The sequence below is a fragment of the Chiloscyllium punctatum genome, chromosome 8 (genome assembly GCF_047496795.1).
Source record: "Chiloscyllium punctatum isolate Juve2018m chromosome 8, sChiPun1.3, whole genome shotgun sequence".
In the NCBI taxonomy this organism is placed as follows: domain Eukaryota; kingdom Metazoa; phylum Chordata; class Chondrichthyes; order Orectolobiformes; family Hemiscylliidae; genus Chiloscyllium; species Chiloscyllium punctatum.
In genome coordinates this window covers 7,477,197-7,500,442 of record NC_092746.1, presented here as the reverse complement: position 1 = coordinate 7,500,442, position 23,246 = coordinate 7,477,197, and the positions used below count along the sequence as shown (strand labels likewise).

Sequence of the window (23,246 nt, the reverse complement as noted above, 5' to 3'; positions counted from 1 at the left end):
TATTAACCCTTTTTCTTCTATTGCTTTTGTGTTTTTCCCTTGTATATTAAAAATATCATGTCTGAGTCACTCAGATCATAAAATGATCAAGCAATGCAAAATTTCACTTGCCACTCCTCATACCTTTGAAAGTATTTTGCTAAAATGTGCAAAACAGAATATACTTTGTCTGTAACTTTTTTTAAAAAAAAGTTTTGTGATTTAGATATGAAAGAAGTGACACTATCATGGTCATTCTAACAGATGAGAGACTTAACAAACAATCAAGGTATTTTTCAATGTGTAATTTCAGTTACATCACACTGTAAACTTTTGTTATAAATTCTGTGTCTTATAATTGTGTACTCCACAACCAGTGGATGAAGGAGCAGTGCTCCAAAAGCTAGTGCTTCCAATTAAACCTGTTGAACTATAACCTGGTGTTGTGTGATTTTTAACTAGGTCTCAGAGAGCTGGCCACTCCCCTTCCATTGTTCCAACAGTTTTAAAGTAATTTATTTAAGCTGTTTTTAATAGACAGTTTGACACCTCAGCCTTTACAAGCCCTCTTCAAAAAAAGGACTAAAATAACCTTTGTAAAATGACATCATCATCATCATAGTTGCCACCTGATAGTTCTCTGCTGTACAGTTCTGAAGAGGTTAAGAACTGCTTTTCATCATTAATATAAATGATTTAGATGTAAACAAAGGAGGTATGGTTAGTAAGTTTGCAAATGACACCAAAATTGGAGATCTAGTGGACAGCAAAGAAGATTACCTCAGATACAATGGGACCTTGATCAAGTGGGCCAATGAGCTGAAGCATAGGTAATTGTGAGGTGCTGCATTTTGGAAAGGCAACTCCGAGCAGGACTTATACACTTCATGGTAAGATCCTAGGAAGTGTTGTTGAACAAAGACCATGGATGTGCAAATTCATGATTGCTTGAAAGTGGTCCAGGTAAACAGGATAATGAAGAAGGTGCTTTGGTATGCTTGCCTTTATTAGCCACTATAGGAGTTTGGAGGTCATATCGTGGTTGTACAGGACACTGATTAGGCAATATTGCGTGCAATTCTGGTCCCTTTCCTATCGGAAAGATGTTGTGAAACTTGAAAGGGTTCAGAAAAGATTTACAAGGATATTGGCAGTATTAGAGGGTTGGACAGTTTGAGCTATAGGGAGAGGCTGAATAGGCTGGAACTATTTTCCCTGGAGCATCAGAGGCTGAGAGGTGATCTTATAGGAGGTTTATAAAATCATGAGGGACACGGATAGGGTGAATAGCCAAGGTCTTTTCCCCGTATGGGGAGTCCAGAACTAGAGGGCATATGTTTAGGGTGAGAGGGGAAAGATTTAAAAAGGGACCCAGCAGGCAACTTTTACACATAGAAGGTGGTGCATGTATGGAATGAGCTGCTTGAGGAAGTGGAGGAGACTGGTACAATTACAACATTTAAAAGGCATCTGAATGGTTATATGAAGGGTTAAGAAGGATGTGGGCCAAATGCTAGCAAATGGGACTAGATTAATTTAGGATATCTGGTCTGTTTCCATGCTGTACAGCTCTAGTGAATCTATCTCAATAGAGTCAATCATACATTTCCAATTTGTTTTAGTGGATCTCACCCTTGATGACATCAGCAACATGTAATTGAGACCATTATAATTTCTTGTCAAGTTCGGTAACTGCAGTTCTCTCTCATTGATACTTTTATTTCATCTTTTCCAAAGTTTCTACTGTTAATGACTTCACTTATTTTTCCATTTGAATTTTGTTTTCTTTAAATTTATAGATTTAAGCTGAAGAATTTTTTTCTCAAAAGTTTTTATAGGAGATGGAAGAGTGTTTACCATCTCAAAAATAAATTGAGCTTGCACTGGAAAATTCCTACAAATAATTTCTTTCTTAACTGGTGAGATATCGGTGTCTCAACATTTGTGTGTTTCCAAATTATTGGTGCAGAAATAATTTTTATTGGACAGTGAGCTTTGTTTACTTTCTTTTTTATGAGCAAAAATGTAGTCTGGCAGTGTTAATATTTCAAAACGTGCTACAAAAGAGAGAGATGTTGGCAATGATTTTTGTCTTGTTCACACTAGGAGAAATGCCACTTGGTGATGCCACAAGAAAACGATCCAGAGAAACTTGTTTTTTTCTTTGTTGCAGAATTTTCCGAAAATGGGACATCACATTGTCATTTAAAATGTTCACTTTCGTTCGTACCTTGAATTTTGTACGAATGTTGAAGCAAAGTTTTACGTACAATCCTGTTCGTAAACCAATTTGTTCGTGAATGGGGTCGCTCGTATGTCAAGGCGCTACTGTCCTCCATTGGACTCACTGGTCATCCCATGAAAGAGCTATCAATCCTGCTTTAGCCCTTGATAGCAGGCCAGGCTAGAAACAGAGGTCTTCAGCACAGAAAAAGACCTTTCAGCCCAACAAGTTTGTATCAGACAGTTAATAATAAGCACCTAACTATTCCAATCCCATTTTCCAGCATTTGATCCATAGTTTTGTATGCTTTGGCATCGCAAGTAGATATCCAAGTACTTATTAAAATGTCAGGGTTTCTGTCTCTACCATCCTACTAGGTAGTGAGTTCCAAATTCCTATCACTCTTTTACATCTCTTCTAAACCTCTAGTCCTGTACTTTAAATCTATGCTGCCAAGGGAGAATGTTCCTTCCTGTATACTCTAATGTATGGCCCTTACAATTTTATCCATCTGAATCATGTCCTCTCCTTAATCTCCTCTGTTTCAGGACAATAACGCAGGATATTCAATTGCTCTTCAAACAAAAAAAAAACTGTCCAGCTGAGGCAACATCCTGACAAATCTCCTCTGCACCCTCTCCAGTGCAATCACATCCCTCCTATATAATGTGAATTCCAGATTGTGCTGTGGCCTAACCAACAGTTTAGACAGTTGCCTCTTCTAACTCTAAAATCTCAGCTCATAAAGTCAATTATCCCTTCTTAACCATTTTACTGACCTATCCCGCCATCTTCGGGGACTGGTGGACATGTACACCAAGGTGTCTCTGATCCTTGGTTCTTCCCAGGATCTTAATGTTCAACATTTATTCCTTTCCCTCCTTTGTCCTCCCCAAGGCATCTCATGTTTATCCAGACTGAATTCCATTTGCCACCGATCAACCCATCTGACCAAGCAATCTATACCCCTCCTGTAATCTAAGATTATCCTCTTCCGTAACCCCATTCTAAATGATTAAAGACTTAACAGCAACTTGGTTTGTTCAATACATCACATCAGTTTTACGACACTTTGATCTTTTACTCTAAACTCTGTATCCTATGATCCTGTCCCATTAGCTATCTGAATAAAGAGCAGTGCTCCAAAAGCACGTACTTCCAAATAAATCTGTTGCACAGTAACCTGATGCTGTGAGATTTTTAACTTTGCCCAGTCCCGTCCAACACTAGCACCTCAACATCAAGAACCTTCTATGCACTGGTTTTAAAAATAAACTTTCCTAGATGCATTTTAAGAATTACACTCCCTCCAAACTTTTCACACTATGACTACCCTAGTTAATGTCAAGGAAGTTGAAATGCCCTACTATCACTACCCGCTTCCGTTTACATTTATCTTAAAATTTGCCTTCTGCTTTTCTAGTTCGCTCTGACAGTGAGAAAGCCAATAGAACATGGTCAACAATGTGATTGTTCCTTTTGGTTGTTAAGTTCTACCATGTGGCTTCATTCGAGAAACCTTTTAAGATATCATTCCGCCTTACTGCTGATTAAGATGTGTTTGTTCACTGAGAAAGACAACTTCTCAACTAATACTCCCAAATGAATTCTGGTTTTGGAGTAATAGGACTGGTAACCACCACTGCTCAAGCTCTGTCATTTCTACACATTCTGAACAATACTTGCCCATTCATCCAGCAAGGTTTTCTGTTAAGTCAGGAGATAAAGGGAATAAATTCTTAAGTACACTCCTCCCCAACGGGTTTTGGCTGAAATATTAAATTGAGGTCTTTACTGCCCTTTAAGTAGATGTAAAAGATCCCGTAAAACATTTGACACACACAGAGTCGAAGTGTGTGGCACTGGAAAAGCACAGTAGGTCAGGCAGCACCCGAGGAGCAATAGAAACGATGTTTCAGGCATAAACCCTTCATCATGAATGCTGGAGGGAAGAAAGGGGCTGAGAGATAAATAGGAGGGTGGGGGTGGGGGAGGGGGAGGATAATTGTTATAGGTCAGTGGGGAGGGTGGAGTGGACAGGTGGGAAGGACAATGGACACATATGACAGGTCAAGAGAGTGGTGCTGGATTGGAGGATTGGATCTGGAATGAGGTGGCAAGATGGGATATTTGGAAACTAGTGAAGTCGATGTTGATGCTGTTTGAAGGGTCCCAAGGTGAAAGATGAGTCATTCTTCCTCCAGTTGTTGGGTGGCTTGGATTTGGTACTGGAGGCGGCCCAGGACTTGTATGCCTTGGGACCTTTCAACCACATGGCATCAACACAGATTTCATTAGTTTCCAAATCTCCCCTCACCCAACCTCATTCTAGATCAAACCCTCCAATTCAGCACTTCCCCCTAGACCTGTCCATCTTCCTTCCCACTGACTTATCACAATTACCTCCCCATGAATCCATGTATCACTTTCCCAGTTACCTTTCCTCCAGACCCACACTATTTATCATCTCTCAGCTCCCTTCCTCCTGCCCCCTCAAGTTCATGATGAAGGGCTTATACCTGAAATGTCAACTTTCCTGCTCCTCGAATGCTGCCTGACCTGCTGTGCTTTTCCAGCGCCACGCTTTTCAACTGACTCTCCGGTATCCGTGGACTTCACTTTCTCCTACTTTTGAAACCCAGCAAAAGCATTCTCTTGACATCCCAATCAATAATTGTACCTCAACTAACATTGTATAAAGACCTAAGACGTAGGAGCAGATATCGAGCATTTGGTCTATTCAGTCCACCCCTCCATTCAATGAGATCATGGTTGGTATGATAATCATCAACATCACTTTCCTGCCTTGTGACTACAACCCTTAATTGCCTGACTGATTAAATATCTGTCCATTTCATCCTTGAATATACTTAAAAATCCATCCAGAAGACTTGATACCATCCAGGATAAAACAGCCTACTTGACTAGAACCACATCTATAATGACTTCCTCCAGCACCAACACTCAGTAGCAGCAGTATGTACCATCTACAAGATGCACTGCAGAAATCCACCAAGGTTCCTCAGACAGCACCTTCCAAACCAATAAGCTCTTCCATCCAGGAGAACAACAGCAGCCAATACATGGTAAACTACAATTTCTCTTCTAAGTTAGTCATCTCTTGTTGGCCTGAGTTGTAAGTATATTGCTGTCCTTTATCGTTGGGTCAAAATCCTGGAATGACCCTCTCAAGCGACATTGTGGGTCTATCTACAAGAAATGCAGTGCAGTGGTTCAAGAAAGTAACTCACAACTACCTTCTTGAGGCAACTGGGTATGGTAATAAATGACACCCCAACCAATGAAATCCACATCCCATGAATGAATCTTAAAACAAATATATGAGCTGTCAGCCTCACATGCACTTTTCTTCAACTCCAGGTATCTCCAGCAATTCAAGTATTCAGTCTAGTCGCACAAGCAAGGTGTCACAATTCACTGACATTTTGTCCACTCCCCTGGACATAAAAGTTGCCTTTAACACCAGCTTAAGCTAGAGGACTGCAAAGAACTCGTATTAATGCATCCCCTGAGCCTCCTAGATATGAGGTTTCATATCATTAAGCTAGCATTAAAAGAGCTCAAGGCCAGTGCCACCCAAGATACTCAAGATAAAAATCACAACACCAGGTTAGTCCAACAGGTTTATTTGGAAGCACTAGCTTTCAGAGACCTGTCCTACCTGCCAATCTTCCTTCCCACCTATCCGTTCTACCCTCCTCTCTGACCTATCACCTTCATCCCCACCCCCATCCACCCATTGTACTCTTTGCTACCTTCTCCCCAGCCCCACCCCACCCATTTATCTCGCCACCCTGGAGGATCCCTACCTTCATTCCTGAAGAGCTTTTGCCCGAAACGTCAATTTTCCTGCTCCTCAGATGCTGCCTGACCTGCTGTGCTTTTCTAGCACCACTCTAATCTAGTCTCTGCTCTTTCATCAAGCTGGACTATAACCTGGTGTGTGATTTTTAACTTTTCACACCCTAGTCCAACACTGGCACCTCCAAACTGAGGATATTTAAGATGACAATAATGAGCGTCTACCCCCTCAGCCTCATCTTAGGATGAAGTGGAAGTTTCAATTGGTAAGACCAATTGTCCCTCTTTCCTCCTTAATAATGTCCCCGATCCTTTGCTCATCTCAATCCTTTTTTATAGAAATGTAGACAGATGTTAGGTGACAGAAGGCCATTCAGTCTACCCTATCCATGCTGATCAAAATGTGAGGTCGAGCCCTATCCCACCTTTTGCCTGTTGCCCTGCAAGTTACAGCAATTAAAATGAATGTCCACCTACTTTTTAAATATGATCAGGGTTTAAAAAGGGAGTTTCAGAAATTCACCACACAGGAGCTGAATAAAATAATACTCTTCAATTCCCCTTTTATCCTCTACAAGAGATGTTAGTTCTATACCTGCTTGTTGATTCTCTCCTAATAGAAACAGATCACACTATGTCAAGACCTCAATAATTTAGTACACTTCAATTAAATCTTTTCTGCCAACAATCCTATCCCTCATTTCCCTCAGATCAAAAATCTATTTATCCTAGCCCCGAATGGATGGAATTATGGATAATCCAAAACCTCTCCAATGCAGAATTGAAAGTGTACACAACTCTGACTGCAGAAATTTATCCTCATCTCACTGAAATAATTGTCTTTTCCCCAGACTGTGACTCCATGTTCTAGAATTTCCAGTCAAAGAAACAACTTCTCAAGGTCTTCCTGGTCAGGGCACTTCAGTGTCTTGAATGCTTCATTAGGGTTACCTCTCATTCCTCTAAAATCATAGACTTATAAGCATAGTTTCCTCAGGTACTTGTCATCGGACAGCCACTTTACACTGGAATGAGCCGAGTTGACCATTGTTGGGCTGCCACCATTGACAACATATCCTTCTTTAAACATGGGAAATCAGGAGTATTAGGGGTCATCAAAGCTGCATGAAATTCTATTGAAATTTCCTTGCCATAATGACTACCGTGCCATTTAGCTTCCTACATGCTTGCTGTGTCTGTATGCTGAGCTTTTGTGTTCTTTGTTGAAGGATACGCAATTTTTTCTGAAAACCTACATTTCAAAACCAAAATCTAATTTTCTATTTTTCCTACCAAATAAATACTCATTTTTCCCACAATTCTCCACAGCATTCTCTAGCACCTAATCTGACACAAAGTGTGGCACTGGAAAAAGCGCAGCAGGTCAGGCAGCATCCGAGATGCAGAAGAGTCAACGCTTCAGGCATAAGCCCATCAGGAATGCCGAAGCGCCACACATTTTGATCTCCAACATCTGCTGTCCTCACTTTCTCCACTTAATGACTGTCAGTTTGTAGTCACTTTCTTTTCTCCACTTAGCTTTCAATCCCTCCTAACTTTGTATCAGCAGCAAAATTGGCACTATCATTTTCAGTTTGAGGAAGGGTCACCAGACCTTAAACATTAACTCCTTCTCTTCACAGATGCTGCCAGATTCTCAGTCTCATTGTGTAAGTCATTAATATAGACTGTAAATAATATAATAAGATTATAAGACATTACAGAAGTAGTTCATTCAGCCCATTTAATCATATCATGACTGATCTGATAATCCTCAACTTCACTTTCCTGCCTTCAATGACCAAGCCTCAACAGCCCTCATGAGTAAAAAATTCCACAGATTCACAATCCTCCGAGAAGCAATTCCTCTTCATATCTGTTTTAAAGTGCAATATTCTGAGATAATACCCCCAGTCCCAGACTGTTCCACAAGGGAAGAGAACCTTTCTGCACCAACCCTGTCAAGTTCTCAAAGAATCTTTATGTGTCAATAAAATTGTCTCTCATTCTTCTATATTCCAATGAGTATAGGCCCAGTCTACTTAACCTATTCCTCATAAGGCAGACCCTCAAATGTCTTTGGACTGTCTTCAGTACCAGGCTATCTTTCCTTAGATAAGGGGCCCAAAACTGTTCACAATATTCTAGCTGTGGTCTGACTCTTTCAAATATAGTTTTTAAAGTAAAATATTCTGCTGACTCAGACTTGGTGTAGGATAAACGGCTTGAAAAATCAGCAAGAATAAAAAATATTCAACTTAGGTTTCATACATATGTACATATTCACACTGACACTGCTGTTTGGATGATGTTGCTGAAAGACAATATGCAGGTGATAAATGTGGGGAAAGGGTGTGTGACAATATGGATTTTTTTTAGGAAACCAGAGATAGTGATTCAAAAGCAAAAACATAAGCCAATACAAGTGATTTTCTTGCAATGATGGACAAATAAAAACGGAATCAACCATAGTGAAGAGCTGTTGAAGGAGGATAGCATCGTCAACCACATAAAAGGACGAAGGCAGGCCCTGAAGGATAAGGAGAGAACATTTAACTTTGACCTGCAGAAAACCTCATGATTGCTAGACACTTTGCAATAGGAAAAAAATGTCAAATCTGACATTACTTTCAGTTTGTGCATTTGACTGTTTTCTGATTAGTTTCTGCAGAATGCACTTACAGGGTAACACACAAATCTATTACCAGGAATATCATGGTCGCTATTGGAAATCCGCTGTTTGGTTACAAAATAGTGAAACTTACTACAACTGAATTTCCGATAGTTTGGTCTTACTGAGCCAGGGGGTAACGTTCTTACCTTTGAACTTAAAAATGTCCCATGCACAAAAACAAATTACCCCAGCCTTGTCTATTTAATTTATCTGAGCAGGTTGATTTAAATAAAATAATTAGTACCGTTGCGACTTTAATTTTGCGCTTACTTAAACGTAATTCGATCACTTGTTTGACTAAAAATGAGCCCGTACAGCTGCTTTTAAGTTTGTGACACAAGGATAACTCATCTCCTGATTTTAACGTAAAATGGGAGTCGTTTCCAGACAGGGGACAACTGCGCATGTGCGTTTCCCCTCCCCCCTTCCCTCCTGAAAACTGGGCTCAGCCTCGCTCCATTCCATTTCATACCCCCCATCTCCCGTCTCTATCACAGGGCCATCGCTAGCCCCGCCCATCCCCACGACAGGACAACTGCTAGCCCCGCCCATCCACCAGCTCAATCACAGGGCCATCGCTAGCCCCGCCCATCCCCATCACCGGCCAACTGCTAGCCCCGCCCATCCACCAGCTCAATCACAGGGCGATGGCTAGCTCCGCCCATCCACCAGCTCCATCACAGGGCAACTGCTAGCCCCGCCCATCCCCATCAAGAGGGTCACGGCTAGCCCCGCCCATCCCCATCAAGAGGGTCACGGCTAGCCCCGCCCATCCCCTATTTCCATCACAGGGACACGGCTAGCCCCGCCTTTCCCCCCATCTCCATCACAGAGTTAAAAATCACACACCAGGTGAGAGTCCAACAGGTTTGATTGGAAGCACTAGCTTTCGGAGCGACGCTCCTTCATCAGGTGATTCATCAGACAATCACCTGATGAAGGAGCGTTGCACCGAAAGCTAGTGCTTCCAATTAAACCTGTTGGACTATAACCTGGTGTTGTGTGATTTTTAACTTTGTACACCCCAGTCCAACACCGGCATCTCCAAATCATGTCCATCACAGGGCCACGGCTAGCCCCGCCCATCCCCCATCTCCATCACAGGGCCACGGCTAGCCCCGCCCTTTCCCATCTCCATCACAGGGACACGGCTAGCCCCACCCTTCCCCATCTCCATCACAGGGCCACGGCTAGCCCCGCCCTTTCCCATCTCCATCACAGGGCCACGGCTAGCCCCGCCCTTTCCCATCTCCATCACAGGGCCACGGCTAGCCCCGCCCTTTCCCATCTCCATCACAGGGCCACGGCTAGCCCCGCCCTTTCCCATCTCCATCACAGGGCCACGGCTAGCCCCGCCCTTTCCCATCTCCATCACAGGGCCACGGCTAGCCCCGCCCTTTCCCATCTCCATCACAGGGACACGGCTAGCCCCACCCTTCCCCATCTCCATCACAGGGCCACGGCTAGCTCCGCCCATCCACTATTTCCATCACAGGGACACGGCTAGCCCCACCCTTCCCCCCCCCCATATTCATCACAGGGACACGGCTAGCTCCGCCCTTCCCCATCTCCATCACAGGGACACGGCTAGCTCCGCCCTTCCCCATCTCCATCACAGGGACACGGCTAGCTCCGCCCTTCCCCATCTCCATCACAGGGACACGGCTAGCTCCGCCCTTCCCCATCTCCATCACAGGGACACGGCTAGCCCCGCCCTTCTCCCCATCTCCATCGCAGGCCCACTGCTAGCTCCGCCCATCCTCCAATACGGGGCCGCTGTTAACCCCGCCCATCTCCACCCTCCCTCCCACCCACCCGCGGTCAGGCCCGGCCGTGCCCCGCCCCCTCGCGCGCCGACAGCGCCCGCGCCTTGCCTTGAACTTTGATGTTGTTTTGTTATTCCGGCTGGCGGGGTTCACCATTAACCGCAGCAGCTCCTCCTCCTCACCCACACCCCCCCCGGTGCCTGCATCAGCGGGAGCGCTCGCCGAGCGGTTTAAATGTTTTTTCTGGAGGAGGGTGTCACCCTGTGGAGCGAGTTCTCAGGCTGGAGGCCGCTGCTGCTCGTCATGCTGCTGGTGGTCGGGGCCTTCATCGTGGCCTTCGTGCTGCTCCTGTACATGGTGTCGCCGCTCATCAGCCCCAAGCCCCTCAAACTCAACGGATCGCACGTTGTGGTGAGTGAGGAGGGATTTTAAAAATCCCTATTCCCCCCCCCCCCCCTGGGAGTAACGGGCCGCTCGGCCGGGTGGACAGTAGGAAGGGAGCCGGCGTGGAGCAGGTCGCTGCCCCCCCCCCCCCGGTGTGTGTGTATATATATGGGCGGGCAGGTTGGAGAGGCCTGCGGGCTGTGTATGTATGTGGTGAGGTGGGGGTGTGTGAGGGGAGTTGACTGGACCTGTGTCTATGGGAGGGTGGGGTGGGTGGACGGACAGCAGCGGTGGCAGCGAGTTCTTGAAGCGGATGATTTGGGGGGGTGAGGAGGAGGAAAGGTTACAGAGCCTAATGGGTTGGAGGGGAGTGAAGGAATGGGCAGCAAACTCCACCCCAAGCCTTGCTGCATGTGCATCCCTTACACACTCTGGACCAGAGCTGTAGAGGCTCAATAATAATAACACGTGCTTCAGGTGCAGCTTATAAATATGTTCCATGTCTTAACAAAGCTGCCTCGAGTTATTACTCCTCTGCTCACCCTTTCCACCATTATTGTCACCTCACTGATTAATTTTATGTATCGTTAATAAGCAGATTGGTGTCTCCCTTTATTTATCTTTAGAAATATGAAGAGCTGTATTTTCCCCTTCTACTTCATAAATCTCTTGCTGACTTCTCCCATCAATTAACTTCCTGTCATTATAGGTCTAGGTAAAGGTAAAATTGTCATAATCCCAGAGGACCATAGGGTTCCTCTCTCATCAAGACAGATGATAACCGGTGTGTTTAACCTGAAGGTCACTATGCCTCAGGCAAGTGATGAGGTTGAGATGGAAGGACTTTCATGGTGTGGAAATTGGACTCTTGCTATTGGTGTCACTACCACTTCATAAACCAGTCATCTAGCCCACAAGACTACCTTATTACTCGCATAATTGGTGTGAGGGTGATAGGACCTCCTGATATCTTTCTGCTTTGTTTTGCCCTCTGCGTATTAAAAATAACAAAGTCTATGCTTTGTATTTGTTTACATGGAAGCCATGATGTGGAGGAGCCAGGTTTGGACTGGGGTGGATAGTTTGCTCCTGTAAGGTTTATCGCACCTTGTTGGACCCTGAAGTGTCTTGTTGTTTTGATACATTTCTTCTTCTGAGAGGAGGAAGTGCTGGATGTCTTGAAACACATAAGTGGATAAATCCCCAGGACCTGATTAGGTGTACCCTAGAGCTCTGTGGGAAGCTAGGGAAGTGATTGCTGGGCCCTTGCTGAGATTTGCATCATTGGTAGTCACAGGTGAGGTGCCGGAAGACTGGAGGTTGGCTAATGTGGTGCTACTGTTTAAGAATGTGGTTCTAAGGACAAGCCAGGGAACTATAGATCAGTGAGCCTGACATCAGTGGTTGGCATGTTTTTTGGAGGGAATCCTGAGGGACAGGATGTGCAAATATATCTGGAAAAGCAAAGGCTGATTAGGGATAGTCAACATGGCTTTGTGCGTGGGAAAGCACGTCTCTCAAACATGATTTAGTTTTTTGAAGAAGTAACAGAGGATTGATGAGGGCAGAGCTGTGAATGTGATTTATATAGACTGCAGTAAGGCGTTCGACCAGGTTCCCCTGGGAGACTGGTTAGCAAGGTTAGAATTCGTGGAATACAGGGATAACTAACCATTTGGATACAGAACTGGCTCAGAAGTAGAAGTGGTGGTAGTGGGTTGTTTTTCAGACTGGAGGCCTGTAACCAGTGGAGTGCCACAAGAATTGGTGCTAGGCCCACTACTTTTTGTCATTTATATAAATGATTTGGATGTGAGCGTAAGAGGTACAGTTAGTAAGTTTGCAGATGACCCCAAAATTGGAGGTGTAGTGGGCTGCGAAGAAGGTTACCTCGAGATTAGAACATTATCTTGACCAAATGGGCCAATGGGCTGAGAAGTGGCAGATGGAGTTTTAGACAAATATGAGGTGCTGCATTTTGGGAAAGCAAATCTTAGCAGGATTTATACACCTTAATGGTAAGGTCCTAGGGAGTGTTGCTGAACAGAGACCTTGGAGTGCAGGTTCATAGCTCCTTGAAAGTGGAGTCGCAGGTAGATAGGATAGTGAAAAAGGCATTTGGCATGCTTTTTGTTGGTCAGAGTATTGAGCAAAGGAGTTGGGAGGTCATGTTGTGGCTGTACAGGACATTAGTTAGGCTACTGTTGGAATATTGTGTGCAGTTCTCGTCTCCTTCATATCGCAAGGATGTTCTGAAACTTGAAAGGGTTCAGAAAAGATTTACAAGGATGTTGCCATGGTTGGAGGATTTGAGCTATAGGGAGAAGTTGCTTTCCTTAGAGTGTCAGAGGCTGAGGGGTGACCTTAGAGGTTTATAAAATCATGAGGGGCATGGATAGGATAAATAGACAAGGTCTTTTCTCTGGGATGGGTGAGTCCAGAACAAGAGGACATAGGTTTAGGGTGAGGGGAAAGATATAAAAGAGATGCAACGGGCAACTTTTTACGTGTATGGAATGAGCTGCCAGAGGAAGTGGTGGAGGCTAGTACAATTGCAACATTTAAAAGGCATTTGGATGGATATATGAATAGAAAGGGTTTGGAGGGATATGGGCCAGGTGCTGGCAGGTGGGACTAGATTGGGTTGGTATATCTGGTCGGTATGGACGAGTTGGACCGAAAGGTCTGTTTCTGTGCTGTACATCTCTATGACTCTGACATTTCTGCTCTGAGTTCTTTGCATTTTAATTTATCAATTTCTCGTGTCAGTACAAAAGTTTTTCACAAAGTTCAGAGTCTTTGATTTAAAGTCAAGTGTCTGTCAAGCTATATTGATTGTTTTAGTAACAAAGCATGTTAGATTAATTTTTATTTCCTACCCCTAAAGAGTATCCTATCTCCTGAGTTGCGTTCAAATTCAAAATGAAAGGATAATACTTTGAGAGAGTTTTCATCTTGCAAAAATTACTGTTTATACACCACAAATATTATAGATTTTGTGGTGTCACACTCGTGACAGGTACATCTAATAGCTATTTCAGGTTTCAAGGTCTTGAAACTTTAATACATTGTTTAAAGAAATGCAATGGAATAACGTGGTCAAATGTAAATTCTGTAATCAATGCCCTAATGATGTTGAAATAATGTATTTCCTGGTGTAGAGCACTAATAACACTTCACAGTAAAATATAACTAATTCCCTGGTCATTTTGAAATTAAAGCAATCTGATGGTTTTAAAATTGTCTTCTTGTGAATGATGTTTTGATCCAAACATTGGTTCAGACTTGTCCGTCACTCTTGTGTTGCCGTCATTCAGCAATTTGACTGTTCATTATTACTTACTGGATTAGTGGTGCTGGAAGAGCACAGCAGTCTTGTTTGTTTTTACCTTGTTCATTATTACTTACAGCCCAAACCTGAAATCCATTTGCCATTGTTGCCTTCACTGTTCATGGTTTGTCTGATTTCACTCATGAGCTTACCATGTTCTCTGACATTTTCACTCTTTTAGGAAGTCTGTGGCTATTAATTCTGTGTGTCTCTCTACATTCAGCGGGTCAGGCAGTGGGTTCATGGAAATGGAAACAGAAACAGAAACATTTCAGTTCTGTGACTAGGTGATCAGTTGGGGAATCAAGAGTTAGGTGAAAAGGACAAAGTGGGCATGAGGAATGTCTGAACAGCCATGTTCCTCCTGAATGGTCGAGCGGGCTCAAAGGGTCGAATGGCCAACTCCCTGTTTCTATTTCTTATGGACATTCTTGTTCTGTTCCTTGGGGTGGGAAAGCATTGCCTCCCAAATCTCATTGGACAATTGATAGAGATGCCTCTGCTCCTATTCATTATCTGGTTCCTGACCTGGTTAGTAATTGTCCACATCTCTAACAGCAAGTACTGAATTTTCATTCCCTGATGGAACAGCCACCTTTATTAACTTATTGTGGGTGCCCTACACTAAACTGTGTTACAGAGGAACCTCGATTATCCGAAGGACACGGTGGGGAGTATTTCATTCAGTTAATCGAATGCCAGAGAATTGAGTGCTAGATAACATAGACAAACATCTGGATCCTGCAATCATGTTCGGATAATCCAAACTTAATTGAATGCTGGGTAATTGAGGTTCCTCTATATATAGCTGTTAACTGCCAGATGTATCGGATTTGATGCTTTTTGAGTTCAGCAGTGAGATTTTCCTGTTTGTTCTTGTCCTCCATTAAAAATCTGCACTATCTCAAATTTGTCTTTGCAACAGTTTCATCAATATTTGTCCTCTTGATCCTGCCCTTCACTTTTTTAGAAACTTCAATTATTTCCTTTTTACACCCCAAAACCATCTCTGGCTGCCCTTTACTGTGTGAACTTAATTCATTTGCTCAGTGAAATTAACCCACTGTCTGAAGAGTACCCAGTTAACTCTAATTCAGTGCTATGCAAATAGACTTGAGCAGGCATGAGCACATGTCCCTTTTGGCAGTTGCTTCCTGACTGAGGTGGCGCCTTAAATCTTGGGTGTGATACTCTTGCAGTAGGATAGCCATGCTTTAAGTAAAAGATAATTGGGTGTATATCATCAAATCTTTCAATTATTTCAGATTCTGTCTGTAAATTGTTGTTGATCTATATTGCTGGGTTGCATCTGTTCTTTGTTCACGTGCTGTACCTGGGTGGCATCTGTGTGCAAGTCGTACAGATTAATTGAACCACTGCCCTTCATAACTCAAAACTTGAAATTCTACAAACATATCAGCTTAATATTTGTATTAAGCTTGGGAAATCCCTTTTATAATCTACTGAATTTCAGAATTGGTTGCCCCCTATTGCAATCAGACCAATCAAAGCAACTCTTCAGTTCACTAAATTTGACCCTGTAAAATGCAGGTGGAAAGATACTGCTGTAGTCCTACTCCTTATGATTCAGGTCCTCAGTGAAGTACTTTCTGTACCTTGAAATGTAGAAGTGGTGCTTTTTAATTTTATTATTTTCATTCAGTTTTACCCTTTATATATTCCACTTTTTAAAAACATTTCTCTCAACCTGCTGAATTTGTTTATCTATTTTTATAATATTGTTGTTACTGTTCACATGTTTTTACCATAATTACTCAGCCTTTGTAGAAATGTTTTGATGCATTGAAATTCAGCCTTTAGGGTAATTTTGAATAAGATATTATTATAACAAGATACAGTTACAGATACACAATCCTTTACCAAAATCCTTGGGGCCAATTGTTTTTCGGATTTCGGAAATAAATTACATTTTCACAGTGAAATTAAAAAAAACTTAACTGAACAGATCCATGTGTAACTAGTACGAGTGCTAAGACACAATTGATGCCTGCCAGTGCTGGGTCATTGCTGCCACATCACATCTGAGTGACATGGGGTCGAGTTGGTGTGAAGTTAGATTAGATTACTCAGTGTAGCAACAGGCCCTTCGGCCCAACAAGTCCACACTGACCCTCTGAAGAGCAACCCACCCAGGCCCACTCCCCTACGTTCATCCCTTCACCTAACACTGCAGGAAATTTGGCATGGCCAGTTCACCTAACCTGCACGTTTTTTTTGGATTGTGGGAGGAAACCGAGCACCCGGAGGAAACCCACACAGACACAGGGACAATGTGCAAACTCCACACACACAGTTGCCTGAGGCAGGAATTGAACCTGGGTCATTGGCGCTGAGGCAGCAATGCCACCATGCTGCCCATAAAGGCATGGAATGACACACCTCTCACTGCAGGAGGGTGAGATGCAATCCAAACCACCCTTGCACCAGCAAGACTGGGTGCAGAGCTTCAGATTCACTCGCCTTCATCACAGCTAAACAAAGGATGCAAGCAGCGCTGTGTCTGCCGCAACCTGGGATCTTCAGTCTAATGCTCTCCCAACTGAGCTATTTCAGCTGTAATTGTTCGCACGCCAAACAGCCTTGTTATACAGGAAAAAAGTTCACGAACAAAGCTTCAGATTTCAGAGAAAGGATTGTGTACCGATGTTATAATTTCCTTACTGTTGCCCTTTCTAGAGCCTAATCTTGCCAATAGTATGGACATTTTCTTGCCTGTTTCAAAACTGCTGTCGCAATATTAAAACTTTGAAGCTTCAACAGTGTGTTTTTTTTTCAGCAGTCCTCAAACTCATAATTTCTTCTTTTCATAAGCATGCCATTGCCAGCTAACTCCACATGTACCTTTCATGTTACTTACAATGTATGTGTTAAATTTCCTCAAATTGAGTTTGTAGTGGAATGAATCCACCTGAGTCAACAGCAATAATGGTTTACTGTCCTTCCTAACCATTGATGTCTCCAACTTTGACATTTTAGCTCCTCCATCCACCTCAATGACACCATGATCTTTACCTCCTCTCTGAAATGCCATGCACACATTGTCCACATCTGCCCTTTGTTTATTCAATCTGCTCTAATTACCTTCCATGTTATGTAACCTTGAAGTGATTTTTGAGTAAAACATTCAACTGAGACTTAAAATTTAAATTATTTCACGACTGTTGCGTTTTGGTACAACAAACAAGGGTAGGGCTAATACAATTAACAGTCGGACCTTGGGTAGTGTTGAAGCACAGAGGGACCTAGGAATTCAGGTACATAATTCGTTTAAGTTTGTGCCACATATGCAGAGGCTGGTTAAAAAGGCATTGGCACACTTCCTTTTGTAGTTCTGATCTTTTGAGTACAGCAGTTGGGAAGTCATCTTGAGGTTGCACAGGACACTGAGGCCTCTTCTGGAATACTGTGTCCAGTTCTAGTTCCCCAATTATGGGAAGGATATTATTAAGGTAGAGAGGATTCAGAAGAGATTTACCAGGATTTTGAAGGTTTGAGTTATAGACTGAGCATAGGAGTTTGAACAGATACCTTGTAGAAGTTTATAAGGTAATGAGGGGTATCAATAGCGTTAATGGTAGTTGCCTTTTCCATAGGATGGGGATTTCAAGACTAGAGGGCATATTTTTAAAGTGAGGGGTGAGAGATTTAAACAGAAAAGGCATCCAGTGTAAATATTTTTTACATGGTTCGTGTGGGATTAACTTTGAGAAAATGGTCGATCTGGGTACACTTGCAATGTTTAAAAAACATTTGGATAAATATATGAATAGCAAAGGTTTGGACGGATTGGGGCCTGGAGCAGTAGGTGGGATTAGTTTAGTTTGGGATTATGTTTGGCATGGACTGGTTGGACTAAAGAGCCATACAGCACGGGAACTTCCCTGCGCAACATTTCCTCATAACCAAAATTGCAGAAAAGCAGATAGCAAGATGTCAGGTCATTCAATGTATCTGTTTATATGCACACAGTAACTATTTTAGGACATTGCTTTTAAAATAAAATTTTTGAAACACTTTCTTCTCGAATTTCCAGTCTTTGTGTATTTTACCTAATCCACGTCTCTCTGGCCTGGGTCTACTTTGGACACACACTGTTCTTGTCCTCAGTCACTTGTACAGCCTCACCATATTTTGTTAGGTATAATATCTTTCAGTCACTTCTCCCATCTTGCACCTTGCATGGGTTTTGATTGCTATACTCTTTCTTTCTCCTCCTTTCCAAAATAGAAAGCTGTACTTTCAATCATAGTTCCTCCGAGAGAGAACTAAATGTAAAATATCTCGTTTGCAGACAACACAAAACAGGGTGGATGGAAGCAGCAGAATGTTTGTGATTTGAACAAATTGGATGAGTGGACAAATGCATGGCAGATACATTATAACATGGATACATGTAAGATTATCCACCTTTTGGTAGCAAAAGCAGATAGGCAGATGTCAATATTGCGCTACTACCGTCCCTATCCCCGTCCCTGAGTGCCCTCTGCCAGTTGCTGCAAGTAAGCATGCAGGTGCAACTGGCAGTGAAGAAGGCAAATGATGCATTGGCTTTCATGCTGAGAGTATAAGAGCAAGGGTGTATTGTTGGACTTGTTCAGGGCCTTGGTAAGACCATTCCTGAAATATTGTTTACAGTTTTGTTCCTCAGATAAAGGAAATCAATGTTCTGGTTATGGAGGAGTTCAACAAAGGTTCCTAGGTTTTGGTTCCTAGGTTGGCAAGACTAATATATGCAAAGAAACTAGATTAGTTATGGTTATATTCACTGGACTGAAAATAAAAAATGCTGGAAATCGCAGCAGGTCAGGCAGCATCAATTATGATCTCATCAAATGGTGAAACAGGCTTGAGGGGCAGAATAGTTTACACCTGTTCCTGTTTTGGGAGGAAGTGAGAACAGCAACAATACTAATTGTATGAGCAGTAATAAACCTATTGAATGATGGTGCAGGCTTGAAGGGCCGAGTAGCCTCTCCTTTCTTATTTTCTGTTTCTTTGAAACACCTGTCCAAATAATTTTGCTTTATAAAAGAAATTTGTCTTCAATTATTCCCCCTACTTCTTTCACGTGGCACTATTATATAATATTGTGTAGTAAGGCACTCATTTTTAATAGTGAATATACGATGAACACATTGGAAGCACCAAGAAGCCAACTGGAGGAGGAAAGCATCTGCATGCTCTAAGCCTCCTGGAGAAAGCAGTGCTGTTCATTGAGTGGGTCACTGCCAAGCCTGTGGCCATTGGCAAGACAGTCTTCTGAAGATGAAAATGATCTGCAAAATTCTCTCATCACAATGATAGGAAAAATGTCTTCAATTGGTTAGCAAGGTTACATCATGTGCAATACAGGGAGAACTGAACATTTGGATACAGAACTGTTCGAAGGTAGTAGACAGAGGGTGGTGGTTCAGGGTTGCTTTTCAGACCGGAGGACTGTGACCAGCAGTGTGCTGCAAGGATCAGTGCTGGGTCCACTGCTGTTTGTCATTTTTATAAACAATTTGAATATGATCATAGGAGGTATAGTTAGTAAGTTTGCAGATGACACCAAAATATTTGCTGTAGTGGACAACGAAGAAAGTTACTTCACAGTACAATGGGATCTTGATCAGATGGGCAGGTGCTCTGAGGAGTGGCAGATGGAGTTGAATTCAGATAAATATGAGATGCTGCATTTTGGAAAGGTAAATCAGGGCAGGATATATACACTCAATGGTAAGGTCCTGGGGAGTGTTGCTGAACAGAGACCTTGGAATGCAGGTTCATAGCTCCTTGAAAGTGGAGTTGCAGGTAGATACAATAGTGCAGGAGGCATTTAGTATACCTCCCTTTATTGTTCAGAGTATTGAGTACAGGAGTTGGGAGGCCATGCTGTTGCTCTACAGGACACTGCTTAGGCCATTGTTGGAACACTGCAGTTGAGGACTCCTTGCTACGGGAAGGATGTTAGAAAACTTGAAAGGGTTCAGAAAAGATTTACAAGGATGTTGCCAGTGTTGGAGCGTCAGAGGCTGAAGGGTGGCCTAATAGAGGGGCATGGATAGGGTGAATAGCCAAGGCCTTTTCAACATGGTCGGTGAGTCCAAAACTAGAGAGCATAGGTTTAGGGTGAGAGGGGAAAGATTTAAAAGGGACCTAAGGGGCAGCGTTTTCACAAAGGGTGGTACGTATTTGGAATGAACTGCCAAAGGAAGTGGTGGAGGCTGGTACATTGCAACATTTAAAATGCATATGGATAGGAATATGAATAGGAAGGGTTTAGAGGGATATGGGCCAAATGCTGGCAAATGGGACGAGATTAACTTAGGACACCTGGTGGGCGTGGAAGAGTTGGACTGAAAGGGTCTATTTCCCTACGACTCTATAGCTAGTGATCTATGTGTACCTATATGTCAGTCTTTCAAAGTATTAGGGCAGGTGGATAATGTGGTTAAGAAGGTATGTGGGATACTTGCTTTTAGCTGAGGTCTAGAGTTTAAAAGCAGGAATGTTACGCTGGAATTATTAAAAAGTGGTTAAGCCACAGTTGGAGTATTATGTGCCGTTCTAGAATACACATTGTGGGAGAGATATGATAGCACTGGAGAAGGTGCAGTGGAGATTTACCAGAAGGCTGCCTGAGCTAGAGAATTTAAATTATATAATTGGACAGACTGGTGTTTTCCTTAGATCAGATATGATTGAGCTGCATGAAGTTAAGAGGGGCATAGATAGATAGAGTAGACAGGAAGAAACATTTCCTGTAATGGAGAGATCAATGACCAGGAAACAAATTTGAGGTAAGAGGCAGAAATTTAGAGATGAGGAAAACACCTTTTCACCCAGAGGGTTGTAGGGATCTGGAATTCACTGCCTGTAAATGTAATAGAGACAGAAACCCTCATTGCTTTAAAAAGTATTTAGACGTGCATTTGCCAAGGCAAGTGAGTCTGAGTCACGTGCTGGAAAAGTGTGCTTACAAGAGTTAGTTGATTGTTTTGACTAGTGTGGACATGATTGACAGAAGAGCCTTTTTCTATGCTGAGAGTAAGGTGAATTGCCACGGTCTTTTCCTCCAGTAGGAAAATCCATATCTAGAGGGCATAGCTATAAGGTGAGAGGGGAAAGATTTAAGAGGTCTGAGAGGCAAACTTTTCACACAGGGTTGTGCATATATGGAATGACCTGCCAGAGGAAGTGGTAGAGGCGTGTACAATTAAACATTTAAGGCGTTTGGACAGGTGCACGGTTAGAAAAGGTTGAGTGATTATGGGCCAAATGCAGGAAACCTGGTCAGCATGAACAAGTTGGGCCAAAAGGTCTGTTTCTATGATTATGACTCATGTTAATTAGTTCCGTTACAATGGTAAACAGATGCATTGCTTAATGGTTGTTGGACAAATCATCTTCAGTAATTTATACTTTTACCATTCTGCAAGTGTTGTAAACACAAGCAAAGATGTCCATGTAAACCTAAAGAAGAAGGATAGACAGGAAAGAAGAAAACTGAACAATTTGTGCACAAAAAATTAAATAGGTTACAACATTTTAGACCCCCATCCTATTTTAATATTCTGCAATGTGAAATTTCAGTTTCTAGGTGGCAAATTTGGTCTAACTTGCTGCATGTCTGCAGAGTAATAAATATGTTGGCAACAAAAAAGTGAAATGATTTGTATATAGAATGTATCTTGAATCAGAATCTTGAGAAATGCTGTTTCTAATTACTGTGATTTTTATTTTAACCATGCAGGTGACAGGGGGATCAAGTGGTATTGGGAAATGTATTGCAATTGAGTGCTTCAAGCAAGGTGCATTTATAACTTTGGTGGCTCGGGATGAGGTATGTGATTGAATCAGTTAATTGAAATATGACTAACGTACTTTCACTTTGTGAATCTCTTGTATTAAGATTGAATTAATTTGTGCCTTAAATCAAGCTGTCTGAAAGGTTGACAACGAAGAATGTTGTTTGACTTGACTTTTTGTGTTCTGTTTGGTACATAGTTAGAAAATAAGAATCTCTACACATTTTTACTCGACCTGTTCAGATGTTTTAACATACCATTGGAAAGGTGGGACTTGAACCCAGGCCTTCTCAACCAGACCTATGGGACTACCATTGCACAACAAGAATCCCCACCTTGACATTTTCAATATTGAAAAATATTTCAATGTTACAGCTGCATACACAATCCAGATATGCAGGGTCTATTTTCAAGTTACTGAACAGATTGTTATAGAGATCGAACCCCTCTGCTAATTAAAGCTAAAATACCCAGAAAAGCTTGCCCCTCAATCTCTAAAAGTGGGTAAGTGAAAGCATTTCCTGATTTCCACTATTTAAAGAAAAAAAACAATTTATTTTCCTAACTCTTAGTGAACAGTAAACAAACACGTAACAAACCTGAGCCCCCTTTTTTCTTACCTAATCAAAACTGACCCTGACTCTATTAAAATGTTCCTCTAATCACACAATTATTAAACATTAAATGAACTTAATCTCTTAAAAATCCATACAGTCTCTTGTGCTGTCTTCCTTCCATCCTTCTGATTCTGCTGTCTTCTCCCTAGACCATCATCTTAACTTTTTTTCAGAGAGTGTCTGTATGCAATTTCTTGATACCTTTAATAGATGATGCCTTCTGAGATTTTTTTTTGGATGGCAGTTGGCTCTGACTAATTTTCAAAATGCCCTTCCTTTTATATCCCCAATATCATATCCTCTCATTGGTCCAATTTTGTCAATACAATAAAATTCAAATTCATTTTTTTGGTACCCTGGGCATAAATTAATTGGTTAAATTCAAATCCAGTTGCCTTAACATCAGAACACTATCACTATCTGATTGTTACACATGATCAGTTCTCCGCCCTCTCTGCACCTGTCAGCCTATCACATACACGTATACTGTCACAGTCTCTTGACTCACAAAAGGCATATTTGTCTTGGTGACTATACCCTCTTTTGACTTCTCAACAATATCTTGAACTGAAGCTGATTTGTTTCTGAGGAGAAAAGCATGTATAGCATGATTCATCAAAAGCAACGCAATGCTGAAT

General features: G+C 42.3%; 1 protein-coding gene across 1 annotated transcript in view; it reads left to right on the top strand.

Annotated features, from left to right (window-relative positions):
• Window positions 1-10,545: 10,545 nt before the first annotated feature.
• kdsr (3-ketodihydrosphingosine reductase) overlaps window positions 10,546-23,246 on the top strand; it is a 40,316-nt gene continuing 27,615 nt past the window's right edge. The window contains exons 1-2 of the mRNA XM_072575128.1: window positions 10,546-10,876; window positions 21,937-22,026. Of these exons, the coding sequence (XP_072431229.1) occupies window positions 10,700-10,876; window positions 21,937-22,026 (267 nt within the window). The 5' untranslated portion in view covers window positions 10,546-10,699. The remainder of the gene's footprint in view (window positions 10,877-21,936; window positions 22,027-23,246) is intronic.